Source organism: Eurypyga helias, unplaced genomic scaffold (assembly GCF_000690775.1).
Source record: "Eurypyga helias isolate BGI_N326 unplaced genomic scaffold, ASM69077v1 scaffold45465, whole genome shotgun sequence".
Taxonomy (NCBI): domain Eukaryota; kingdom Metazoa; phylum Chordata; class Aves; order Eurypygiformes; family Eurypygidae; genus Eurypyga; species Eurypyga helias.
The window spans coordinates 1-1351 of record NW_010251598.1 but is presented as its reverse complement, the minus strand read 5'-3'; the positions used below and the strand labels follow the sequence as shown (position 1 = coordinate 1351).

Sequence of the window (1351 nt, the reverse complement as noted above, 5' to 3'; positions counted from 1 at the left end):
CTAACCAGGCCTTGGTCACCCAGCCGGAGCCCACGACACCAGGGGGCTGCAGCCACATCCCCCCCACGCTCAGGGAACAGGCTGGGTACTCCCAAATCCAGCTCCTGGGAAGGAAATTAAGGAGCCCGCTGCAGGCACCCGGGGTAGCATCTGGCACTAACCTACCAGAGCCAGGGGGAAGCCTCTGTGAGCCCATACAAACCAAATGACAAGGAGTCCTCACATGTGAATGTAAAACATTTAATTTAAAAATGTTGACACTACAATATATAAAATAGCTATTATAAATGCACATAGTGTATTCTATAGCTGCCAGGTTTACTTTTTTTTTTTTTTTTTAGGAAACTGTAAGTTACACTGTGGTTAAGACTTGTAGCTTCACCCTCTGAAAAAGTCCACATTTGATCACAGTGATGTATGGTCAGACTAACAGCCCCAATTGTTAAACACTTGGATCAAGTCATAACCAGTTTTATTGCAAAAGGACCCTGTACACATTTATATCAATTCTAGTACCTTACAAGTTTAGCTACCCAACAAGTCATTAACATACAGAAACATGCATGAGAAGCAAGAAAGATCACCCATCCCTTCTGCATATTAGCAACTTGTCACTCCTGAGCAACAAGGCTCACATCACTGAGGTTTATGTGAACAGTCACTTTTAGCATTCATCCTGAGTGAAAGATGGAATGACTTAAGTACAAATGCAACATATTATAAACAATTTCTTACAAAAAAAGTCACAAATTAAAACCAAAGTATTTTACAGAATTTACTACAAAACACCATAAAAACAGCCTTTACTTAAGCCCTCTCCCCCCGTATCCTGCGAGCCAACTGGATATCTTTGGGCATGATGGTGACTCTCTTGGCATGGATGGCACACAGGTTTGTATCTTCAAAGAGACCCACCAGATATGCTTCGCTGGCCTCCTGTTTCAAGAGCACAAGAAGAAATGTCGTTAGAAACCCTCAGCGAAGCACGCTCAGCGTCCCGAGCGCCGAGGCCCGGCAGGCCGCTAGCAATACCTGCAGCGCACCGATGGCTGCACTCTGGAACCTCAAGTCTGTTTTGAAATCCTGTTTCCCCTGCCCAGCCGCTGGAAGGGCAGCTTGCGAATCAGCAGCTCCGTGGACTTCTGGTAGCGACGGATCTCACGGAGGGCGACTGTGCCCGGCCTGGGTGGAGGAGGAGGGAGTCAGCGGGTGAGCCGGGGCAGGGGCTGCGGCAGCGCCGGGCCGTGTCGGGCCGGCGGCCTTACCTGTAGCGGTGAGGCTTCTTGACGCCGCCAGTAGAGGGGGCACTTTTCCGGGCAGCCTTGGTGGCCAGCTGCTTGCGCGGAGCCTT

At 49.3% G+C, this 1351-nt stretch overlaps 1 protein-coding gene across 1 annotated transcript; it reads right to left on the bottom strand.

Moving 5' to 3' along the window:
* Positions 1-224: 224 nt before the first annotated feature.
* Positions 225-1348, bottom strand: LOC104505646 (histone H3.3-like; the record flags this gene model as incomplete). Its single annotated transcript, XM_010152073.1, is given in 4 exon segments — positions 225-936; positions 1033-1091; positions 1094-1182; positions 1266-1348. Coding segments are annotated over 4 exon segments (360 nt in total), but the record flags the coding sequence as incomplete, so codon positions are not given.
* Positions 1349-1351: the final 3 nt, after the last annotated feature.